Raw genomic sequence first — 22,517 nt, forward strand, 5'->3', positions numbered from 1 at the left:
GGCTACCAGTGTGACTCTCACCAACCCCTGAGTCTTTTGGTGTTGCTGAGGTGTAAAAACACGTGCATACATATTTGTTTCACTGTTAATACTCGACCACTGGCAGGCACCATATGCACGACCACCTGTGCCTGTATATTTATCGGTTCTGAGCGTTATTTGCAGCAGGTCCACCTTTGCTCTGAATGTGCTGCTGATGAAATCAAGGCTGAACCCTTCGAGGGCCTGGGGAAGTGGTTTCATGCTCGTGATGTAAATAAGTAACACAACTCCAGACGGTGACTAGAGAATAAACCTTCATAAGCAACTTATTTTAAAGATAATAAACTGATTTTGTTTGAATTATCTCTCTTTTATTGGGTTCATGGTTCCCATTGCTGGATTACAGATAATCTAAGACAGACTTTTTAACTAACCACTTTTTTGTGTTAATTGACATCTGATTGCAGGAATACGGAAACTTCATTCACCAAAATCCTGTTATAAACAGGACGCATCCTCATTTTTAGATCAGGCTTCCATGAAGTATGAATAACAAGCTGCTGTTGCCAGTTGTTTTTTTCCCCTAATTGCTCCAAGTTGATTAGTGAGAATTCTCCAGAATATAAAATAATCTTCTTTTTTCCCCCTAAATTATCCAATCTTCCGCTCTCCACCCCTTCGCTCACCCCTCTCATCCTCTAAACTCGACATTCTCAGCGTATATAATCATCTCCTCTTCCTGTCGTCGACTCACCGCCGAACATTTTTATTTCATAGGTTTTCGCGTGCACACGTCTCAGCCGCGCGTGTTCATGTGTGTTGTACAACGTCCTCCCCGCGTCTATTTTCGGCACATCATCTCCCACAGGGGAAAGGATGCTTATATTATATATTCAGGCGCGGCACAACATCCAGTCACATGGCAGGTCTACACATCCGAGATGACTCGTGATCAGGATTCCTAACAATGTAAAATGTGGCACTAGCAACAAACACAAACAAGCAGGGAGACTTCATTTTATTCCATTTCAGGTGTTCATTATTCAATAGTAAGTCTTCATCACCCACGATTTTCTGCCAAAACTATTTTACTGCTAACAGGGTCGGGTTTGCATAAGTCCGGTGTCTTGCAGAGCTGATTGTTGTGAATAAGCCTCCATGCAGGCCTTGGATATGAGTGGAAGCGTTACATAAGTGTGGGGAATCCTGTCCGACCTTATAGTGACAGTATGCTGTTGACTGCCTAAAAATAACCCATTATTAGTCCATGAATTATGAATTAGACAGGAGAAGAATAAAGCGCAAGTTTCCGTCTAAAAGGAACCAATCAGGACGTGGCTGGGTGAACAGTGTGACAAGCGCACGCGTGTGTGTGTGTGTGTGTGTGTGTGTGTGTGACATTTTGTTCCTATCATGGTGTGATCTGAAAAAGAACCATCAAATGAAAATAGTTACCTTTGAACCTCACACACAATGTGATTTTAACACGAACATGTGGTGTAGACAGAGCAGAAGGCGGCAGAACTCTTGAATTCATGCCCGTGTACGAGCATCCGAGGTTCCGCCGATGAGGTGATAATTGATGCTCTCACCAACGCCACCGCTACAAGATGAGACAGTTTACTCACACCCTGGGCTCTATTTCCGTAAGCCCTTGACACAGGAGATGCATGGGACTCATCGGGGGGGCATGATAAGGCGAGCTGGTCTCTCCACTGCAGCTACTGCTGCACCGCGCCTGCATGTATCCCGCCCCGGCTGCACCACAGCGAAACAGCCCCGTGTCTCTAAAAGCGGCCCCTCACACGCCGCCCATGAAGATGAACACATCTAACAAATAGCGAGTGTCCAGAATTAAACTGGGCTGATTAAAATGCCACTTTTGATTTCAATTCATTAACATTTAGGGGCCGCCGAAACAGAAGGCCTTACTGAAATTCCAGCCTGTTGCTATGGTGGCTGCAGAGGTCTTTATTCGTTTTGGAGTGGCCTTAAACATGCAGTAAAAAGAAAACAATCTTTCAAAGGTTAATATTTGCTTTCAAGGCTGCTGTTTGTTTCATTGATTTATTCATAACGCTGACTCAGCAAAGCTACAGAAAAAAGAGCAGCGTTCATAGACCTGTGGTCTTTAACGTTAAAGCTGCCTATTAACTGCGCAGGAAAGCTGCCTATTAACCGTAAAAGTTTGAACTCATCAAATCTCCATTACATAGACAGGTATCCTCATTCTTCAGACTATAGATTACCACAGTGATGGGGAACAGACGAAGGCTAACACTCTCTTGTAATCGAATGGAAAAGGGTGATAAATTGTGTCATTCGCTGTCTGACGCGCTCTATATATCCCGGGTGTGATTCTAAAGCCATATCGTCCTTCACCGCCAATCTGCACACGCCATAAACATGCAATGAGACCATAAATTTTGACACATGACCCTTCCAGGGTTGAAAGCAAGTGCCGGGAGAAAAGGAGAAACTCCCTCCGCGAGTTAATCTTGCTATCATAGAAGAGATACCAATCATCGCGATGCGTTTCACATTTTCGTTTCCATCTGTGTAAATTGTTTATTGATTTGTCTTCATCCTGGAAGAGGACAATGCAGCATGATGCATCGACTTTGATGTTATTAAGTGAAGTAACAGTTCTTTCCCCCCTCTCTCTTCCTTTTACTTCACAGCCAAATGATACGGATGTAAGTATGCATCTTTTCCCACCCCCCCTTTTATGCAGGCCCAAAGCGAAGACAGCCGACACCCACTGAGCTCCGTGAAGTCAGCTTCACACTCCGGCTCCGGCAAATTACACCCGTGCACACACCGTCACAGACGTGTGGAGGTGAAACATGCTCAACAGAGACTGTTAGCTAGCAATCACAGCGAGGCAAGAAGTATCACATGCAAACGAGCGGATTCGCACCTTTGTTTTCGTCAGCAACACGTACACTCGCACTTGTCTTCACGAACACACGTTCGCACGTAAACGCCTCAGGAGGCAGCTTTGGGAGTTGTGCGTTCAGACCTCGTACTCGCTGTCGACGATAACACATATGTGACTGCTTGTTCATCATTAACCTGTCCTCTCTTCCCATCCATGCCTCAGTGCTCCAATGTCGAGGGGGTTTGTCCTCTTCAGTGTGACAGCTTTGTGGGTATATTTCGGTTTGATTCGCCAATTTAAAATGATCAAACTTTCACTGGCACAGATCAGAAAGTGTGTGTGTTTGTATATTATAATGGGCTCTTTTCCTGTTCGTCAAGGCGGTTGTTTTCTCTCTGTTCCTCCTTACAGGATTTGGACTGCTATGTAATTGATAATCATGGTTTTGTCCTGGTTTCCAAGCAGCAGAACGACGTGAGTGCAATCGCACAGACAAATGTGTCTCCCAGTTTGTTGTGGCTGAGGCCAAACGGATGTTGTTTCTCTTTCCTGATAGGCGGGGCGATTCCTGGGTGAGATCGACGGCTCAGTCATGACGACATTGATCCGAATGGGCATGTTCAAAAGGTATTGACTTGTGACGGTCTGGTTGTTCGGACATCAGGTGCCTGCTGTTGGATCTGTGCTGTTTGTTGACTTCCTGAACAGCCCATGTAAACCGTTCACATGTACCATACATATAAATCTAGGCCAGATCAAGCCCATTGATTGGTTGTCTTCGCAGGATGTCATCAGTTTTGAATTAAATAAATGCAACTTTATCTAGAGCATGCATTGTCATGCATATCAACCCCATAATGTGGACGCCATTTTTCCAAACATGGGCTCTCCAAGTATTGTAGTTATTGTTGAATGGTGGCGTTTCTGTCATGTGTTGCCGTGGTCTCCAGTTAAAAACATGGCTAAGTCAGCCATGTGTAGATGCTGCAGCTTTTGTTCCCTTTTCCACCCCTTTAGCTTCTTTAAAAGCATTTCTGTCCATCCAACCCCATGAGTAATATGCTATTTATAAACAGATAAAACACTTCTTCACGCTTCATTTGACATGGGACATTACATAACTTGTTTTGAGCAGTTTACTTCACTATTTCTTTTCCTCTTATAGTTTGTGAGAAAATGTGTCTGTGATCTTGCGCTTGAAGAACATGACCCCTGTGCTCATGTGTGTGTGGGGGTGTGTGTCCGCAGGGTGTCCTTGTTCGACTACCAGGCCATGTGTAAGATGAACCTGCACTCTGTCAGCAGCGCTCGTCCACTTCTCAGCGCAAGTGCAACCTGCTCGTTTTAAAGTGTTCTTACCACAATACTCAGGCCTCCAGTGTAAATAAATGAATATATCGGTGTTCTTTTCAGTCATTCTACAGTTTGGCTTCAGCCCTCAAGTGGTTCCTCTCCAACTTCGTGCTGTAAGTCTTCCAGAATGAAAGTACAGTCTGTTCAGAATGGAAGGGGATCGTTTTATTAGCTGGTATTTATTGTAATTCACACGATAAATGATTACTTTTTTACCACTTTTTTCTCTAAAAAAGGGGGAAAGTTACACTGACCTCGCGAGTACAGGGCTAATGAGTTAACTAATGATAATATATTAATGAACTACTTATTGAATATTTAAGGTGGAGCACAATTAAAATAGATACATTTTAGACGCAATAGGAATCAGGCAGTGCACTAAAACCTGGCCAAGACGTGAAAATGAATTGCGGTGTCCCCTCCCACTGTGAGGTCCCTGTAGTTTGCAGCCGAGCTGAATACTAAGAAGACATATGATGCTGTTGTCACAGCTTGAGATGAGGCCCTTAATAGACAGCTGGAGTCAGGGGCAGAGAGGAGATCAGAGAGAACTGCGGGATGGTCCTTATGTCAGGCTTGCAGGCAGGGTAAAATGTGTTCATTTGCTTTAAATGTGCAGCCTGCACCACATTAAAATAGCGTTAACTTCAACTGCCACTACAAACACCTGCCATGGAGATGTTCTGAGCTCTCCACACCAACCCCCTTCAAGGGCTCTATCCAAACCTCCAAATTTCTTGATACAATCCATTCGCTACCACCGCTAAGAGATGCCCCTATGGCATCTATTTTCTATTTTTTACTACTTGCTCTAATGTCACAAGAAGGCACGGTCAAGTTAAAGAGAAAAATGGCCACCGCGGATAACGATTAGAGCTGAATAACGTGAGGACCCACTTTAATATTCCCATGACATCAACTTTGGATACTTGCCTGGTTTTTGCAACCCCACGCAATATGCCTGCAATCAGCTGTGGTTTATGGCGATGACTGTATAATTGCCTCCTTCTCTCTGTGCTCTCTCGCCCTTTTGCTCCTCCAGATTTCTCTTGGAGTTTAATATCTGCAGCTTCTGGCACCCGGAACATTTCACAGAAGGTGAGCTCTCCAAGAAGGAATGTGACCAGATCAAGGATTCATCCACATTTAGAGAATCCTAATAGGTGTTTCATATAAATGGATAGAAATTATGCAAATCCTCTAAATATGACAATCTTCCCTGCCAATTTGGCTCGGTTTGAGGCACTTCTGTCATAAATCAACATCTTTAAGGATAATAATCTTCAGCGACTCAATCAAAATTCTAAACAGATTTAAATGTAGATTTCATTAAATGTGGGAACCTCAGCTCATAATATTCAACATTAACCCTTCTCCTATCTCAAAAACCTGTCATTTTCATTGCATCACTTCCTGCCCTGTTTGCACATCGCCCTGGTCTGTCTGTCCGTCAATCGTGCACTCTTCATCTTCAATACTCTACCTGCCAATCATCCATTCATGATCTCACTCCACATCATCACCCTCGTCATCCTTCCATTCAGCCAAGCCATCTTTCAGTGTTTGTGAGTATCTTTTTTGACGGTGTTTCTATCTAGCGTACCTTAAACATGAGGTCATCATTTTTGAGTTCTAACGGCTTATTGGCTGGAGAGTGAGGCATTTCAGTCACATAATCTCAGCCTGCCAGTCACAGATGAACACACTTAGACACACGTTATTCTCTTTCACCTATGACATTAATTCTCCTTTAGCGTCATCTCACAAGAAAAAGGGAGACATCCTCCAGCCGTGTGACACTGAATACCCCAGCTTCATCTATGAGCCGTCAGTCAAAGAGACCAACAGCATCATCAAGTGTGGACGCTGCCAAAAGTGAGCACGCACTCATCCGCAATCATGCACTCACAAACACGCAGCGCGGACCTCTTTAAATCTGCTGCATCAGTCCTATTAAACTGTCCTTCTCACATCCATTTTCTGTGGCGTTGCTGTGCTGTGCATAGTAAGAGCAGTGCACAAGAGCAGGTACAAGAGGAAAATAAGGAATAGATTTAAGTCAGGCGGCACAGGGGGAAAGCAAGGACCACGATTTATGTCGAGAGGAAGAGAAGGAGTCAAAAATTACCTGCAATAGCTGAGAGGGATTTTAAAGAGGGATGAGAACCATTGCAGCTACAGCACTTCATGGCTTGATTTTCAGTTATATGTGATCATAACTTGGAGGAGAGCGCCCCCATGAGGCCCAAAGTGCTAAAACAGCATTGCGGCGCTTTCCTGATGAGTTTTTATTATATTATATTAGCTCTTAAGTCCAGCTTTAAATTAAATTACTGGGATTGTTGGAGCATTATGGATGCATTTAGCTATGTTTATTTTATCAATGATTCAAGCTAGACTCCATCTGACTGAGATGGTCCGCGAAGGTGTTTTCTTTCTGTTCAGTTGTTCTAAAAAAAAAAATAAACCTCCTGTTCTTGTGTGTCAGGATGTTTGTGGTGCAGCAGATACCAGACAGCAACCTGCTGATGTTAGTGGTCCAGGCAGACTGCGACTGCTCCAGACAGTACCCACCCATCACCATGGATCCCAAGGAAGTCAAATATATCCTTTCCCATTACATTATACTGGATACTACTATGTATATAATAGAATATCCTTTATTCATCACGATACAAGATTGTAAAATGTGATTTCGAGGCCAGGTGGAAGGTTGATCCCAGCCACCACGTTGGCCCCTAAAAACTGAAGATAATTTGTTTTGGACATCACAGAGGGCCTCTTCTTTCCAGTGCTGTTCTTCCTTGACTCCGTCACACATAATGCCTCAGTTAAATGTGACAGGATGAGGTCACAGAAGATTCGCAGGCGGCCTGAGTCCTGCCACGCCTACCACCCCCAGGTCAGCTTCTCATTCGCTGATTAGCAAGAATTGGAGTTAGTGCCATTTCATTCATTAGGTTTAACCTTTTTTTTTATTAGGAGTGGATGTACTCATCAATTAGCTTCCTATACGCACAGCTTTGTTGAAATGATGTTATTTCAAAGATCAATAACATCACTGTGTTATTTGTTCTTGCAGGAGAATGCCAATGACTGTGGAGGAGCATCTGGTCTCTCTCTATCTGTCTCTCTCTTTCTCACCTGTCTCTCTTTTCTGGCACTTGTCTCGAGATGATGGGCTGTTTCCTCACCCCTGAGATATCCTCATACAAACAGAGACAAGATTAAATCAGACAATGTGCTTTTTCACCTAAAGTGGATTTTTTTCTTTTAAGTACCTAGTTCTGAACATTGTACCCGTGACAGCCACCCAAACCTAGGTTGCAGTAACCAAACTATCCACCTTAAACTGGACCTTGAAAAGACAATGTGGGTGTGTATATTTTACACTTACAGATGTAAAATAATGTAAAGTGTTTATCACCATTGTGACTGCTTCATTGACACATGTACTTTAATTGAATGGTATAAGAAAAAGAATGACCACACAGCACTGTTGTGTGCAGCAACAGTATTGTGAGACCTAAATGTTGGTGAAATATTGGTATCTCAGTGGTTGAGTGGCAAGAAAGTGGACTGAAAAAAGTTATGTAGAATTTGGATTTATCTAAAAATGGAACTGCTTCAGGATCTTGTGCATTTTTACATCGACCACATCCCGGCATTGGTTTTTTCAACACATCTTTATATGTGACGTCTGCCTTTCTGTGTGTGTGTGTGTGTGTGTGTGTGTGTGTGTGTGTGTGTGTGTGTGTGTGTGTGTGTGTGTGTGTGTGTGTGTGTGTTTCCTTACAACCACAGTACCAATGCAACATTTCACCTGCTGTTCATTTTTGACAAGTTATAAACAAGATATTTTGGCAAATTTAATAAAATACTCTGACTTTAAACTGAGGAATGTAGCATGTATTTATTTATTTATTTTACGTTGCAATTAAAGAATTGCTGCTGAGGGTTGATTTCATTCGAGGGTACACTGACAAATAAAGCTGGACTCTGTCTGGACCTGTTGTGAAATCTACAATGTTAACCAAAAACAGCACAAAATTAAACAATTCAGGAGCAGTGGAATCATGATGGAGTGGAAACGCAGTTCACTGACAGGGAATTTAACTGAACACCCTTAATCTACCCAATGCTGGGAAGCCACCACCAAGAATCTTTTCAGCAAGCACTGTGGGAAATGTAAGACAATTAGCCTGTGGAGATACAAACCCATTCATCCTGAGAGTTTTCGATGTCCAGGTGATATTTGGTGCTTTACAACCTCGGTGGCTGCTTAATTCAAATCTGAATCATTCCTGCAAGACTGAGAGCACTTCGAGATGGAGCTGGAGGAGATCTGTCTCCAAGCGTGCCTCCTTTCAATTGGCGATATTCGGTTTATGGGCTGGCTATTTAAACTCAATATGCTGTCAGAGATCATCATGCTCTATTGTGAAACTCAAACAACACACAATTCACTTATCAAGTAGTTAACCTTTAATACGAAACCAATACAATTAGGAAAACAGCTTTTTATTTAGCCTCATTCATTTCAGTTACACTTTTCATGACACAAATCATATGGCTTATTAACTACACAAGGAACTAGACTGTTGATATTTACAATTCCACCAGACGTGGGTACCTCATTGACCAGTAGAGAGTTCATCACAATCTGGCAGCTTTACCAGAAAGTGGAGCTGAAGGGAAAGAAGGAGGGAATTAAAATGCAAAAGAGAGAAACCTAAGGTGGCTGACAGAAAAAAAAGTCATGTGTCACAACAGCTGGAGAACAGTCACATGACAACAGACACAACAGTCACATGACAACAGAGTGAATACTCACAAAAAAAGGCATATTGTGGCAAGTGTCACTGACTAAACAAGTGCTTCACTCCTTTGTTGCTGCATACTGGCATCAGGCCCACCAATTCTGCTGAAATTTTAACAGTCCAGATACCTCAACATTTTTGACTGATTCTATTTTCAAGCTGTTATCCTGTCTACCTTCCCACTTTGTATAATTGTCTGATATCTTGCATTCATTTCTTTTGTCTCTGCAGCATTTTCTGTATGCATTTTTGTTTCCTCCAAACCCTTCAATTTGTACCAAAAATATTCTGTGTCTGTGTGTGTTCAAAAAGTCAGTGTACAAGCTCTTTATACATGTATAGACAGAACCGGTTTTAAAAGAAATTCTTCCTTGTTGATTAAAGGAAACGAGCACATTTAAATCTTAAAGAACCAAGAGTTGGGCTGTACAGGCTGTAAGTAATAGAGACCGCCGGTGGGGGGCGCTGTTCCGCCGTTTCATTGTTTGCAGCGTTCACCGCCCACCAGGCAGAGAGCGACGCGACAGACGGGTCAGTAGAAGAAAATGGCGGACGGTGTGGATCACATCGATATCTACGCCGATGTAGAGGAGGAATTCAGTCAGGTAATTCCTCAATGTTCAAGCTATTTCGACTCGTTGCGCGGGTTCCCGCCTCATTGCGCAGCGTTTTAGAATTATTGTAATTGGAGCGTTGGTTGCACGTCTCCGACTAGTTCTGAGGAAAGGCAGGCCTGTGTTCGCCACGCTGCCAGTGTGCATCTTTGTGAACATTGTGAGCTCAAAATATAGCGCTGTGGCGTTAATGTTTAATGCAGCATTTGTGCACGCAGTGAAGGAGTCTAGAAGAAGTCTAGTTTTTGTACTGTGGTAATTCCAGGTCTTTTGTGAGTGGTCCCGGCCTCGTCACTAATGGCGGGTTTGCAAGGCAAACACTGAAGCTAGTTAGCGTTAGCATCTATTCATATAATTGTGCTTGAGATCATTTGTGCCATCTCCTAATACAAACAAACGGAATGCCTGATGGATTTCAAACGAAGGCCGGCTGCTACAATGTCATCAGTTCTAAAATAAATCTTTTAATTGATGCTTCGGTAATTGGTGTAGCATTAGTGTGCGTGGGTGTATATTTTTCCGCATTATTTTAGGCCCCTCCTTTTAAAAAACCGCGTCATTTGTTTATGTTGTGATAATCGTTATAATTTTCGTGTTTGTGGATATTTCGTCTTCGATTATTCTAATTGTAGTGTGGTGGTTGGAATTACAAGGTTTTCGCCCCGTGTTTTTAGCTGAAAGATGTACTGTTGACAGGCTTTTTCTCGATTTTTAATAACTTTTCTCGCATATAAACCAACACTTTCAAAGCACATGCCTTCAAGTCTATTGTGTTTATGGTGTAGATTAGGGCTTTGTGTAGAATTCACACCATAAATCTTCAGAAATTCAAATGACATGTATTTTCCTCTATGTTTGACCCACTTTCTGTCAATTTCCATAAAGGTCCAATTAAAGGTTATTGTGGTGTTATTTTCAAAGTTCACAAACTACTTTCGCAAAGCATCTTTATTATAATGATTTGACCCCTTTCGTTAAAATTTTGTAAAATTGTACTTCACTCATTTGCAAACATTTATCTGTTAACAGGAGGCTGACTACCCTGTCCATGAGCAGATCGACTTGTACGACGACGTAATATCCCCATCAGCGAACAATGGCGATGCTCCAGAAGACCGTGATTACATGGACACGCTGCCTGCGTCTGGTGGCACAGAGGGAGGCAAGAGTGCTCCACCCAATATGCCGTTTAACTATACGGGAAAAAGAATTGCCCTGTACATAGGAAACCTCACATGGGTGAGTACTAGAATTCTCTTAAGACACCTTGGATATCCTTGTTTTCTTGTTCTCTATGACACACAGCACTAGAAGAATTTTGATGTCTTGTGACTAAGCTAATAAATGCTTTTGTACAGTGGACAACAGATGAGGACCTGACAGAGGCCATCCGATCAATAGGGATTTCCGATGTGATTGAGATTAAGTTCTACGAAAACAGAGCCAACGGCCAATCAAAGGGGTGAGGTTAACGTAAAGTTGAGAATAAGTGTTTCCTGAAATGCAGTGTGCTGCACACAGATTGTGTAAAATCTAAATGGAAATGACCAGCTATATTAAGATAGATAGATACGGACAGTTAACCCTTTAAATGCTGAATTGATTCCCCTGGTTAAATCCTATTGGTGATGTCTTTTCAAACAGGTTTGCCCTTGTGTGTGTGGGCTCAGAGGCATCGTCAAGGAAGTTGATGGAGCTGCTTCCTAAGAGGGAGCTCCATAGTCAGAACCCTATTGTCACGCCATGCAACAAACAGTCACTCAGCCAGTTTGAGATGCAGTCACGGAAAAGTAAGTACGGCAAGTAAAAATTTTTTTTTTTTACACACCACTTACAATAATAAAAAGGCATTTGTGCTCCAGTAAAATAAATTAGACACCTGGAATTCACATTCAGTTGTTTCCACAAGTATGAACATCCAATATGTTATGCCACTCTATTCACGTTTAATCTAAGAATTATATATCTGAAATGGACCTCCATTATTTTGTCATTTTACAGCCACACAATCAGGTCAGATGTCTGGTGAAGGTAAAGCTGGTCCCCCTGGTAGTGGCAGTCGTGGAGGGTTTCCGATGGGTCGAGGCAGAGGCAAATACCCCGGGCCACCTGGTCCAGGAGGGGACCGTTTTCCTGGTCCTGTCGGGCCTGGTGGGCCACCACCACATTTCCCTGGTAAGTGTATTCATTGTGTTTTAAAGGAGCTTTGTTTCATTTTGTAAGGACATAGTTTGTCTCCGAACCAGATTCAGTTTTATTTGCGTAATTGCTAAAATCCAAAAGAATTTTTGTGATATATCTCTTGTTTATTGGCTGTTACCTCCCCTTCAATGCCCAATGATGGATGCGATTTTTAGTACGTTGCTGCGAAGAGGCAGGAAAATGTTCTACAAAAACATTTTCAATGTCCTTGTTAGTCAATAGATACAGGACAATTTTACAAGACCTTTTGACTTGTTTTCGTTTAGGTGGGATGCAAGCACCGCCACGCCCCCTTCCGGGTCCACCTGGGCCCCCTGGGCCTCCAGGGCCTCCACCACCTGGTCAGGGCCTTCCCCCTCCACTATCCGGTCCACCTGGGCGTGGGGACAGGCTCCCTCCTCCAGTTATCTTTCCAGGTCAGTTTGGTCAACCTCCAGTAGGCCCGCTCCCTCCAGGCCCACCCCCTCCAGGTTACGGCCCCCCTCCTGGTCCCCCTCCTCAACAGGGCCCACCACCACCAGGACCATTCCCTCCTCGTCCTCCAGGTCCTATTGGACCCCCCATGGCTTTGGCACCACCTCCACACATGGCTGGTCCCCCACCAGGTGGACCACCTCCAGCTCCGCATGTCAACCCTGCATTCTTTCCACCACCCGGCAACAACGCTATGCCCCCTAATGACAGCCGAGGGCCCCCTGGACCAAACGACCCATATGGACGTCCGCCCCCATATGAGCGGGATTACGGCCCCGGGGGACGGTAAGAATAAATGGAAGCCACAGAACAAATATTGAATCGAAAATTTTACATTTACATCCGCGCATAAATTGCAGTGATATGTATTCGTGTACCCTTATGTAATCTTTGCAGGGAAATGGATCCATCCCGGGCACCTCTGAGTGAGGCAGAGTTTGAGGAGATCATGAACCGGAACAGAGCCATCTCCTCCAGCGCTATTTCTAGAGCCGTGTCTGATGCCAGTGCAGGTACAGCCCATTGGAACAGTGTGCTAAGTAATCGCTCTGTGGGTGTTTCCTACGTATGACGCCACATTTTAATCCCTTTGTGGTCTTTTTAGCTGACTATGGCAGCGCCATAGAAACCTTGGTGACAGCAATCAGTCTGATTAAACAGTCCAAAGTGTCAGCAGATGACCGCTGTAAGGTGCTCATCAGTTCTTTGCAGGATTGCCTCCATGGGATAGAGTCAAAAAGCTATGGCTCAGCCTCCAGGTGAAGTTGCTCCTCTTTTTTTTGTGCGGTATCAAAAGTCTCCCCCATCATCGGTTTTTGAGAATGCGTAATTCCCTTCAGAAGAGAGCGTTCGAGGGAACGAGACCACAGCCGCTCCAGAGAAAAGAGCAGACGTCATAAGTCCCGCAGCCGTGACCGACACGAGGACTATTACCGGGAACGCAGCCGGGAGAGGGACCGCCACCGCGAGCGGGATCGTGACAGGGACCGCGAAAGAGACAGGGAAAGGGAATATCGCCACCGCTAGATGATGAACAAGGTGAGTACACGCCCTGGTTCGTTTTCTCATATTAACTAACTTCTTTTGTCAAATTGGGGGTCAATTGATTTTAAGCTCAATCCAGTAAAGGAACAAACACAGTTGAGTTGAATGAAAGTCCCCTTTGGTTGCTCACCTCCTCTTTGAATAGTTAAGCTCAGCGAGCAAGTCAAATTTACTGTCAGGCTCTGGTCCACGGCACTTTGCTTGGTCATTGTGGTGGTGTATTGTCATATGTATTCAAATGTTAAGCGTGAAGCATTATTGTATTCTTTGAATTTCAACTCAAGTGAAGTTGAAATATACGAGCTATGTAGATAAATAGAACTTCGAATGGATTATTATTAATTAAAGTGTTATTATGGATATTTGAAGAAAAGGAGAGACGAGGTGAGCAAGGAAAAGGCTTTTTAAAACTCATGTCAGGTAGGTGTAAGGTAAGTTTCCCTTTCACAATATCAGATCATTGACATCTACTGTACCTGGTGTTGTGCATTTGTTTCTGATTCCTCCAGCTTTGCAAAAAAGTCATAAAAAGTTGTATCTCCCCTTTGATTATGCTTAAAGAAAAAACACAATTCATGGTGTTTCTATAGACACGTGTCAGTTTTTGGTCTACGTGCCTTGGAAGCTGGTAAATTCGCAAAACTTTAAAAGGCACTTTTTGTAGTTTTGTAGCAATTTTCCTTCATTTTCTTTAGTTTAATTAGAGGCTGTTGGAGGACATTGTCAAATAGAGTTGAAGTGTTTGGCTAACAAAATTTTGCATTTACCAGCTGGGCAGTGGATCCAAAATTCAAATTTTTTGGGTTTGACTGATTTACAGTTCAATGTATGATTGATATTTCCTTGTATGCCAGTTATTTGTGTATCGTGATTGCTGAGTTGGTTTGTCAGTGTTGTTCCAGTAGGTATTTCACTAATTGATTGATTGATATCTAATAGCAATGATTTCAAAGAATTGCCATCTCACTTTCGTATTAGATGGTATACCTTTTAGCGTCTATCAGGTGCTAATATGGACACAATTGTGGTGTTTTTATCAGGGTAAAAAATGTTTACCTCTATGATAGAGTAATATTCACTTTGTATATGTTTTGTTCTGAGTAATATGTCATAATCCATTCTTTGAAATGCAGTATTGCACTGGTTTATAACTTTCAAAAAAATAAATTTTAAATCAGCACTTGTTAATCTATGATATCAAATGTCATGTATACATGTCAAGTTGTCTGACAGTTCCTCTTTGATAAACGACATGATCTGCAGCGTTGCATATTTAATTTTGAAGCCGTGCACCTCAAATTAAGTTTGAGGTGAAGTGTTAGAGGGGGAAAAAAACCTTCTTTTGTTCTGAGACCATGCATGTTCATCGATTTTTGCAAATGTTAATGCCCATAATAAGCCTAACATCACTTATTGCTCAAGGCAAATTCTGTTTCAAACAGCGATTGGCTTTAAATCGAACGTCTGTGTAACAACAGTATACGATCTATAATTTTTTTCATCCAAAAGCTTTTTTGCCTACAGATGAAAATACATCTTAATTTGACTGCCGCAATTTAATTGACATTCACACTGAATACTGCTGAACAAAGCACAGAAATGTTTACTATATTTCATTCTTACGAGTCTCTATTAGAATTTCCTAGACATTAAATCATTATAGGCTGCTGTGTATTGAAAGATAACGTGCCCTTGTTGATGCTTATGGGGATTTTGGCTTGTAGTAATGTGTACTATGGTGGCTTTTTGGATGTAAAGCAATGCTGTGGTAGAACTATAGCTAAAATAAGCTATTTGGCAACACTTTGTACACCCAGCCAATGTGCTCTTAATCTAACTTTAGACTTTTCAGTGTTTCAGTGTCATTTTCACGGAGTTGATCTCTGCCATTGCGTGATGAACAGTAAAATTTTGTAAAGGTTGGGGTCTCGCTTTGAATATCTTGTGTGAGCAGTTGTTTGACATTTTTATGCCGTTTCCTGCCAAGTTACGAAGATGTTTGTGGGGTTGTGTATCGCTCAGTGAGTTTATAGAGTAGAGTCACAAGAGTTTACGTTGAGCCTTCAGCATCTCTGTATGGTCCTATATCATCCAAAATATTTCTCCAAATCTTTAAAAAGCTGTTTACAGCTTCATGCTTCAGCCGCACTTAAAGCCGTACATTGCTCTGTGCATGAGATTTCTTTTTAAATTGTGTGATTAATATCATGTTGATCAGAGAAATATTATTTGGGTGGTCTGGTTCATGCAGTTGCTGACATTGTGACTGTCTCAGGACTGCTTAAATTAGTAATCTAGTTAGTTTAAATATTGTCTTTTTCTTCCAAAAGTCCCACATATTTTTGCAGATTTTATGTCTACCAGGAACCTCAATAAGAGTGATTTTTAAAGACAAGTTTCCCATTTTCACACCTCAAAAATATCCGATTCAAGGACTGCAGCAGTCTGCCTAGAGCACATTTTCATTTTGTTTTAAGAGATTCCTCGTGGACATAAAATGCCAGTTGTGTGCTAATCCCAAAAATCTTTAGCAAAATGTTTATCGCAGTGTAAAGTCACATGATTACAGTTGACGAGCATGCCAATCAGAGAACCAAATGTCATGTCTATGGCAGTTGTCAGGCTTTGTGTGTCGACATGTGGTGACTAAGGCGACCCCTAATGATCATTCTTAATTCAGTTTTTGATTGTATCTAGAGCGGGGGCCAACCTCCTCCCCCCCAATATTTAAGCAACCTTAGAACTCATGTTAGACCAGGGTCAAATGCTGTCCACGGTCAGGATTTGTGTCCATTTAATTAAAGGAACTGGTATGCTATGTTTATATATTACATTTCCCTCCGATGTCCTTAGCGAATGCTCTAAAATAAGCCAGTTAGCACTCAGCATTTCACTTCATTAAGTTAGTTGTTAGTAGGGTTTGACCATAACACCAGTTAAACGGTTTAGTGACTAACTCAGTCTTATCAGAGATGCAATCCAGTATGGCTTTCTGCCCTACCGGGTAGACGACACCGTTCACCTTGAGTCCTAAATCCCTTCGTGACATGGTAGGACAGAAAATCTTGCTGGACTGTGTCTTCCATAGGACCGGGTTGTCTACCCCTGTATAAGGAAGTAATAATGTCAGACACTGCCTGGATTTTCTAATTTGTAATATATATATATAAGAGTTTTATTTAAAGTCATATAGGCTTAAAAAGGTTTTACTTCCGATAGTTTGTCAGTATTTTCTACCTGAAAAGATTTCATGGACATCTTGACCCTGGTTTGACTCTTAGCATATATATGACAACCCTTGATTTGTTATTTTGATGTATTAATTGGTGCAGATTTCTCCTGTAGAGGTGTGCTTTCACAAATTGAGAGTGCCCACTGTATTTTGTACAGTAATGTGATCAAGAACTGTATTTAACTTTGGCTTCATGTTAAACAAATCAAGTTCCAATCTACAATTTCTAATATAAATTCAAATACTTTAATTAATGTCACTGATGTTACCTGCCTGTAAGTAAGGCGTCCGGTGCTTATTAGATTAATTCACTTAAATACCTAACCAGTATTAAATGAGTGTATGAGATTTCTCACTTATACAAACATGTTACAACATACAAAAGCTTTTCACTGATACTGTTTTGGCTACACTGCAGTTCACTCAATCATACCGAGTTTATCTTTGTAATGCTGATTGGAGGTTAAACTCCTTATTGAATTGTAATTTTCAATTTCAAATTGCGAATAAACATGGTGCCTCTACTTAAGGACATTAAAGGTAATGTTATCCCAACAATAATTCCAGCACTATAGAGCTGACCAAAACTGGCTCAAAGGGTGGAAAAAAGATTTCCAACATTATATTTATGCTTCATGAGTTAAATCTGTCATAAGCAACCTGCTTGGTTTCACTGTCTTGTCTTTTAAATGGCTGTCAATTCTTGTCTGTCAAAGTTAACGGTAAATTTGAAGCGTAGAGAAATAGCCTTCCTTGACGTGCAGAGAATTTTTACATCTCACAGTGATGCCTTAATTTGATCCAAATATCACTGAATGTTCTTTAACTAGATTTTTCAATATGCCCATCTGGATATGAGTTTGCATGACATATCCGTGTGTTTGTACCAGGGTTGGGAGCAATACGTGGAGTTTAAAAATGTATATGCCCTGTTCCCAGACTTCTGAATTATATGCCATGTAATGAAGTGTTCATGATGTAGATGACGCTAACCATGTACATTAAATGTCTCTTTTCCACTGCATAGTACCTGCTCACTTGTGATGCTGTCCAGCTTTAAACCGCTTGATGGTTTTAGTGAGTAAATGTAACAACCAAAGCGACACGAGCTGTTAGTTGTTTATTCCGTTGAGGCCTAGTAATGCCTGGCAACATTTGCAACAACACACAAACTAAGCACTAAATGCAAGCTGCTCCATCGAAACCTCCGTGAAGAGTTCCCAGCTCCCCTGTATTAAGTGAGTAGATTAAGGTATCATGCAGTGTAAAAGCATTAAGGTGCTCATGTGCACCCAGCCCTGGTGTAAACTGTGTGTGTGTGTAGTCTAGACATGTATTGGTGCGGGATATGGGAAAGTTTTCACTGTTGGGCTGCCTCGAAACCAAACTCCACCCTTCGTTTTGACACCTTTTCAGCTCACAAGGATCATGGATGATGGAAGGACACTGAGGAGGAAATTACGGCCACCTCGCCACCATGCATGCCTGGAAAGGACTTACAACCACCACCTACTTCCTCCACCACTCCTTCATCTGTCTTCTCTTCGTCTCCACCCACCCTTCTCTGTGTGTTCATGTTGTCTGCCTGAGCAAGAGCGGTGGATGGAAGACCCTGATCTGTGTAAGGCTTTGATTCTCTATCCTAATAGCAAAAGATGATAAAAAAAACAACTTTCCATACGGCTTTTATTTTTAAGATGTTTTATTTGACATGAGTAGGTGTGACTTTTTTGCAAAAGAATTATATGATAGCCCACAAAATCCCTCATACACACATACATCCAACATATATCTTTTTCTTTATTTCCCCCTTTGGCTCACTGTACTGTGTACATTCAGCTTAGCTATATGTTTTTATAGGATGCATTTCCCCTCCTTTCTTCCTCTCCCTTTCATTCCTCCTCCATGGTTAGTATGTATGTAAATGTTACTCTGCTTTTGATTAAAAACTAAATTGTGTTGTAATAAAAAAAAATTACTTGCATTTGTTCAGTTTCTATATCTTGGCTCATTTATATTAAATGTATATTTTGGGGCACCCAAAGGTTTTTATATTGAATGTGTCTACAGTTTTTAAGTGCCTGTAACTTTGCAAAGGGATATTTTCAGTTTGTCAGTTTTTGGCTTCGGGTGGATGAGTCTTTGATCAGGTAAGAAAAAAAGATAAATGTACCACTTGTAGCTATGTAACAATCTAAATGTCCCTGTGAGTTAACAGAATACCGTCAGTATTCACGTTGGTTTATTTGTTTGTGTGTACACTCGCTGAACAGCCAAGCCAAATTGTTTTATTTATTTTTGTTGCAAGGTGAATTGGATCATCTTTAGATCTTTCACTGTGCCATGTCAAGTGATGCTTTCTCACTGTTTTTGTATGTTTTTAAAATTGTTTCACTATTGCCAGCAAACTTAGTGTTTCTTAAAAACAGACTAGTATTTAAATCCATTACTTTTCACTGTCCACCCCTAATTTTGTGGATTTCTTAAAAATACAAAATACAATGTCATTTAATACTTTTTATTTGCAAGTGAGAAAAAAAAATGTGCTTCCGGCCTCAACTTTGGTCCTTCAGAACGCATCGAATTCAAGAATATATTCTCCCTACAAAATTTCCTTTTTGCCCAAAAAATATTTTTCATTTATTTTTTGTTTTATTATTTTTATGAGTCCAGTTAATAAATTTACAGAATTATTGTCGATGGTATATAAGCTTCACCATGATGGTTCTCTAAAGTTTGTGAATTCAACTAATATTTATTCAGTTTTACTCAAATGTCAAGTGTTTGTGGTCGTTGTTGGTCCCTTTTCAAAACTGGAGTTTGTAATTTGGATTTTACTTTAAAAAACTGATGTCCCATTTGGTGTAGAATGTTTCATGCAAATTAAACAGTTTTATAGAAATATGCTATTTTTAACAAGATATTTTTACTATCTGGGCATCTACATAGTCATTTAGTTTTGCTTTTCTTTTGACTTCTGTCCACAGCAGTGGAGGTAAGTGTTTACAGGTCTACATTACTGCTGATGAAGATGGGGCGGACTACATCAATACACTTTTACAAGTGTAGGGAAAGTATGCCAAAATGAACTAAACCAATTTGTAATTTCTTTGATTATATTTTTAAAAATTTTAGCAGGATTTGTGCAATTACAGAAGTTGATTTAACATTTTTCCAAAATGGCAGAGTTGTGATTCATGTACTTTTATAAGTCTCCATTTTAGGAGGACAGTCCTTTTTTAAATAAATTATTACAAATTCATTTTTGGTTGAATTGCTTTCTGTTTTTGTGTGGTATTGCGCGTCTATGTGGGTATCGAACTGTTCACAAACATGAAGTTTCCGATGACCAATTTACGAGCTATGTACGTCATTGACCAAATCAGAGGCATGAATAATTACGTGCCAGGTTTGGTCAAGAAAAGTTGAATACTTGGTTGATTGAACTTTGAAATATACAAATATAAGTTAACTATTGGATAATCTGCCGGAACCTTTTAACTAGCTTGTTTTTCTGCCGTGCAATTTCGGCCTGTGCACTTCCGGTTGTCCGCCTTTCTTTATTTGAGCTCCGCGTACATAAAGCTGAATTTCAAATGGCAACTCTATTAAGTTTTGAAACAAGAAAATTCCTATAGGATATATTTCAGACAAAAGCGTTTTGCGACCGTACTATGTTCAAAAAGATGACTGAATTTGGTCCAGATTCCGGGGGACGAATTAAGGTAATAACAATGTGGACCTACTCCAATTATAGCACTGTCTTACCCCACAGTGTATAATTTCTCTACAATTTATGGTTGCTGTGTGTTTGATAGTGGCATCACTAAACACTTTGTTGGGTTTTATATAAACCGGATTAATTAGTCTGGTTATCTGTGTTGCCGTAAACAACAGGGAGTAACCATTGTGAAGCCGATCGTGTTTGGAAACGTAGCACGCTACTTCGGGAAAAAGAGAGAGGAGGACGGACACACACACCAGTGGTCTGTCTATGTGAAGCCTTACAGAAATGAGGTCAGACATCCTTATAAATATAAATGTAATCAGCAGTTTGGTAATACCGCATGTAATATATACTTTCCTTAGGATATGTCTGCATATGTAAAGAAGATCCAGTTTAAACTACACGAGAGCTATGGCAATCCATTGAGAGGTCAGCGATTTTACACAATGTGATTGTAGAAAAGCCTGACAATTTGAATTTACATAAAGTCTGAATTTTCATTTTAGTCGTGACAAAGCCCCCCTATGAGATTACAGAGACCGGCTGGGGGGAGTTTGAGATCATCATCAAAATCTTCTTCATAGATCCAAATGAAAGACCCGTAAGTGTTATGTCAATACACTGTATCCACTGAATGAACTTCCCTCCATGTCTGAGCTTATATTTGTGTCTCAGGTTACTCTGTACCATCTGTTGAAGCTTTTCCAGTCAGATTCCAATGCCATGCCAAAGAAAACAGTCGTCTCTGAATTCTATGATGAAATGGTATTTTTATTTTGTCTTTTCATTATTATTTTAAATAATCCACTGTCGAAATGTAATGCTGTGATTGTTGTTTCAGACAGTTTAAACTGAATTTGGTTTTATTATACAACATTCAGATTTTCCAGGATCCTACTGCTATGATGCAGCAACTATTGACCACATCAAGACAGCTCACACTAGGCGCATACAAGCATGAAACAGAATGTAAGTTGACGCATTTAGTGAAAGCACAATGCACCACAATCTGGTTTTTGTGTTGCCCTTAATGTACTGTGGTCTGTGTTTCTGTAGTTGGGGAGCTGGAACAGAGGACAAAGGAGAAATTGGAAATGGCAAAAAAGAAAACCAGTCAGGAAATTACAGAGCTGAAAGACAAACTTAAAGCTAGCAGAGAGAATATCAACCATCTGAAAGCTGAAATCAGAAAACTTGAGGAAGACAGTGACCACAAGGAGCACTGAGAGTGGAAGAAAACACAATTATGTCATTATTTTTTCAAATAAACATGAAGTATTTCACAACCTATTTGACGCAAGCAATGCATTGATGTTATGGGAGTGTTGTCATTTCTCAGTTAGTGGCTACGCTGTTTTTATTTTTCATGTGTTTTTATATCTTTTATTGTTGCTTAAAGAGAGTCACACTGAAAATAAATAATATTGGATTTTCTTATTTCATTTTTTCAGTTTGTATTTTATCCAAAATCCACCAAGAATATAAAATTAAAATCGCCTCGCGCTGCTATCATATTCCCTTTGAACTCCATTGAAGCGTTAAAACGGGTTCACGCTTCGCCTTTTCTCCCTCCGATGGAGCTGCGATCAATATTCCGTCCACGTCCTGCCAAAGCCTCACACTAGATGCACTTGGATGAATAATGAAGAAACAAAAACTGTGTTAAGAGTCATGTTCAAATTTGTTCAGATGTCGGGCAGCGAGGAAGTTCTCCAGAAGTGTCGTTACGCAGAAGCTGCTGGAAGGAGCCGAAGTCTTGTGAAGAAAACTGGTGTCAAGAGTCTCTCGTGGGGGCTGAGGGTGTAGCTCAGGTGTTTCAACATAGGGCTGTGCTTCTGAAGGTTCCCGGTTCAAATCCCCCTTTCCTACTTTTAGTGTAACGAGTGTCCAACTTGAATGTCAAAAGTCCCATGAGGACATCAGCTCCCATCCCCTGACGGCCTGGTGGGAAAGAACGCGACTGTAAGTCACCAGTGGTGCTGCGTCTGGTTCAAGTCCTGCCTGTGCCTGATGGGGGTTAAGGGAGGGGGCCGTGTCCCCTCCCGAACCCTGGGTCCATAAATGAGGGTGTTATGGACCATGTGATGGGCAACAGCTGGAGTTTTACAGTAGCTAATTAATGAATGTAGTTCAGCCCTGCACGTGAGCTAGTTAGCTTAGCATGATTACAAAAGGAGGGAGATGAGAA

At 41.2% G+C, this 22,517-nt stretch overlaps 3 protein-coding genes across 10 annotated transcripts in view; all 3 read left to right on the forward strand.

Moving 5' to 3' along the window:
• The window catches only part of cacna2d4a (calcium channel, voltage-dependent, alpha 2/delta subunit 4a), a 49,347-nt gene extending 41,240 nt beyond the window's left edge, over window positions 1-8,107 (forward strand). For 2 of the 5 annotated variants that reach the window (XM_029825619.1, XM_029825621.1), the window contains 12 exons: window positions 2,664-2,678; window positions 3,086-3,130; window positions 3,275-3,337; window positions 3,420-3,490; window positions 4,112-4,187; window positions 4,277-4,329; window positions 5,259-5,314; window positions 5,761-5,781; window positions 5,971-6,091; window positions 6,705-6,820; window positions 7,036-7,118; window positions 7,299-8,107. In XM_029825619.1, the coding sequence (XP_029681479.1) occupies window positions 2,664-2,678; window positions 3,086-3,130; window positions 3,275-3,337; window positions 3,420-3,490; window positions 4,112-4,187; window positions 4,277-4,329; window positions 5,259-5,314; window positions 5,761-5,781; window positions 5,971-6,091; window positions 6,705-6,820; window positions 7,036-7,118; window positions 7,299-7,394 (816 nt within the window). In that variant the 3' untranslated portion in view covers window positions 7,395-8,107. Of the gene's footprint in view, window positions 1-2,663; window positions 2,679-3,085; window positions 3,135-3,274; window positions 3,338-3,419; window positions 3,491-4,111; window positions 4,192-4,276; window positions 4,330-5,258; window positions 5,315-5,760; window positions 5,782-5,970; window positions 6,092-6,704; window positions 6,821-7,035; window positions 7,119-7,298 lie in introns of those variants that run through there. The other 3 variants (XM_029825620.1, XM_029825622.1, XR_003885750.1) reach the window with 3 other exon arrangements.
• Window positions 8,108-9,488: 1,381 nt separating this feature from the next.
• On the forward strand, window positions 9,489-18,586 carry cpsf6 (cleavage and polyadenylation specific factor 6). Of its 4 annotated transcripts, none has more exons than XM_029825274.1 (10): window positions 9,489-9,641; window positions 10,680-10,889; window positions 11,009-11,112; window positions 11,295-11,449; window positions 11,652-11,825; window positions 12,119-12,611; window positions 12,723-12,838; window positions 12,931-13,084; window positions 13,166-13,364; window positions 13,740-18,586. In XM_029825274.1, the coding sequence occupies exons 1-9, from the start codon at window positions 9,582-9,584 to the stop codon at window positions 13,350-13,352; spliced, it is 1,653 nt and encodes a 550-aa protein (XP_029681134.1). In that variant the 5' UTR covers window positions 9,489-9,581; the 3' UTR covers window positions 13,353-13,364; window positions 13,740-18,586. The 4 variants fall into 4 exon arrangements, with proteins under 4 accessions (XP_029681134.1, XP_011611683.1, XP_029681135.1 ...); XM_011613381.2 differs by having other exon boundaries at window positions 18,019-18,586; XM_029825275.1 differs by having other exon boundaries at window positions 13,169-13,364; window positions 18,019-18,586.
• Window positions 18,587-20,086: 1,500 nt separating this feature from the next.
• Window positions 20,087-21,619, forward strand: yeats4 (YEATS domain containing 4). The gene is made up of 7 exons (XM_003972882.3): window positions 20,087-20,327; window positions 20,500-20,619; window positions 20,692-20,758; window positions 20,836-20,930; window positions 21,005-21,094; window positions 21,211-21,298; window positions 21,386-21,619. Exons 1-7 carry the CDS (start codon window positions 20,277-20,279, stop codon window positions 21,553-21,555), a joined length of 681 nt encoding a protein of 226 aa, XP_003972931.1. The 5' UTR covers window positions 20,087-20,276; the 3' UTR covers window positions 21,556-21,619.
• Window positions 21,620-22,517: the final 898 nt, after the last annotated feature.

This window comes from Takifugu rubripes, chromosome 18 (assembly GCF_901000725.2).
Source record: "Takifugu rubripes chromosome 18, fTakRub1.2, whole genome shotgun sequence".
Lineage (NCBI taxonomy): Eukaryota > Metazoa > Chordata > Actinopteri > Tetraodontiformes > Tetraodontidae > Takifugu > Takifugu rubripes.